We start from the raw sequence: 1,787 nt of genomic DNA, 5'->3' as shown, positions 1-1,787 counted from the left end.
TAAACAAATTAAACATAATAATATGATCTTCTTTTCCATAGGCAATACTCAATAGCAAAATATACCTATTTTATTAGGTAGTTTGATTTTGAGCACGAAATTCAAAATTGAAATATTATACCTATTGGTTAGTTATTTTGTCGTCGTGTACTTATTTGTTATACATTCTTCTTTATTGTAACATTTATTATTGTTTGTATAAAAATATATTGAATTTTGTTAAAAAAAAAAACATGGACAATTTTTGGTAAGTTTTAATGTTAAAAATATAATTTGAAGAATACAACTATAAGAACATTATATGGTAATATGCAGTAAAAAAATGTATTTATCTTCCTAACCATTCTGTTGTAAAATAGGTGTGGACACATGAAGTGTACATACTTCGTCATTTATAGTAGGTACCTACGTACGCATACTTCACTGTGATATACGTGTTAAATTTAAATTCAGTGATTTATCAATCATTGCATAATGCATACGTAAAAATATTCTGAGCGAAGATCTGTCAGCCTATTTATTATTACTTAGACTATTTTATGATATACTAGCTGACCCGGCCACGCGTTGCTGTTGCTAAAGTTTTTGTTATATTACATTATAGTAAACAACCTAAGAGGAACAATAAGAGAACATCAGTCACGGAGTCCACTATGCTTTTTCACACAGATGGTATTTGTAAAAATACGGTGATCTCCTTATTTGATTTTCTACTACTATAACCCTTTAGTACAATGAAATTATTTACTAACAAAGACGAAAATGTTGATGTTGGTATACAAATTCACTGGATTGAGATTTGAAGGGGAAGTACGTTGAACACAATTAATTAAAATGTTCTTACACTTGATATTAAGCAGAAATCAATAGGTACAAAATAAAAATTTATCAGATTTATTATTTCCATATAATTTTATAACAAATATAAGTATATTACAGTATAATACAGTAAATAACATGTGACGCTTAAACTCATGAATGAGATAGGCAAGTCTTAAACTTTTAAACATTAATATCTATTTTTTTGAATTATAAATACTTTCAATTAAAATTTAATTTAACACCAATCGGTGCACAATGTTTTTGGTTAACCTGTCTTTAGCTAACACAAATAGATTCGATGGTTTCCCAACACGTGAACACGCAACATATAGTTGCCCATGAGAAAAACATGGATTTTCCAAATCTAAACCACAAATGGACATTGTTTGACCTTGAGATTTATTTATAGACATGGCGAAAGCTAAACGAATTGGAAACTGTAGCCTTTTGAAGGGTATGGTAGAATCTGATGGTATCATCGGAATACGTGGCAGCAGGACCACTTTTCCTTTAAACTTCCCAGACAAAATGGTTGCTTCAAGAATGTTTCCGGTGATCTTTTTGATGACCAAACGCGTACCGTTACATAATTGAGGTGGATTCAAATTACGGAGGAGAATAATAGGGGAACCAATCTTTAATCGAAGATTATGTGGTGGCATTCCAGGGATATCTAATGAATTTAAAAATTCAATCGGAAAATTTACACTTTCATTTTCATCAACAACAGTATCGATTGATTTAAAAGACATCAGATCGCCTGGTAACAACTGTTGTATGTGGAAGTTAATTTCGTCAACATCAACGTTTTTGGCTGCCAAAATCGCCCGTTGACTAAGCCATTCATGATTCAAATAAATATTCTGTATATCCGGGAAAATACTCTGAATCAATTCATTTTTATCCTGAACAACAGTGCAAAAATTGTCTGGTAGTTTAATGCATTGCGTATTTGGTTGCAGTTC

At 30.7% G+C, this 1,787-nt stretch overlaps 1 protein-coding gene across 1 annotated transcript; it reads right to left on the bottom strand.

The window, feature by feature from the left end:
• Positions 1 to 1,052: 1,052 nt before the first annotated feature.
• LOC103309186 (ATP-dependent DNA helicase PIF1-like) lies at positions 1,053 to 1,770 on the bottom strand. The gene has a single exon (XM_029486281.1). The coding sequence runs from the start codon at positions 1,572 to 1,574 to the stop codon at positions 1,053 to 1,055; it is 522 nt and encodes a 173-aa protein (XP_029342141.1). The 5' UTR covers positions 1,575 to 1,770.
• Positions 1,771 to 1,787: the final 17 nt, after the last annotated feature.

Source organism: Acyrthosiphon pisum, chromosome A1, assembly GCF_005508785.2.
Source record: "Acyrthosiphon pisum isolate AL4f chromosome A1, pea_aphid_22Mar2018_4r6ur, whole genome shotgun sequence".
Classification (NCBI taxonomy): domain Eukaryota; kingdom Metazoa; phylum Arthropoda; class Insecta; order Hemiptera; family Aphididae; genus Acyrthosiphon; species Acyrthosiphon pisum.
This window is presented reverse-complemented; position numbering and strand designations above follow the sequence as displayed.

Excerpts from the sequence above, each read along its gene's own strand:
- LOC103309186 (XM_029486281.1), bottom strand. The coding sequence starts at position 1,574 with ATGTCTTTTAAATCAATCGATACTGTTGTTGATGAAAATGAAAGTGTA.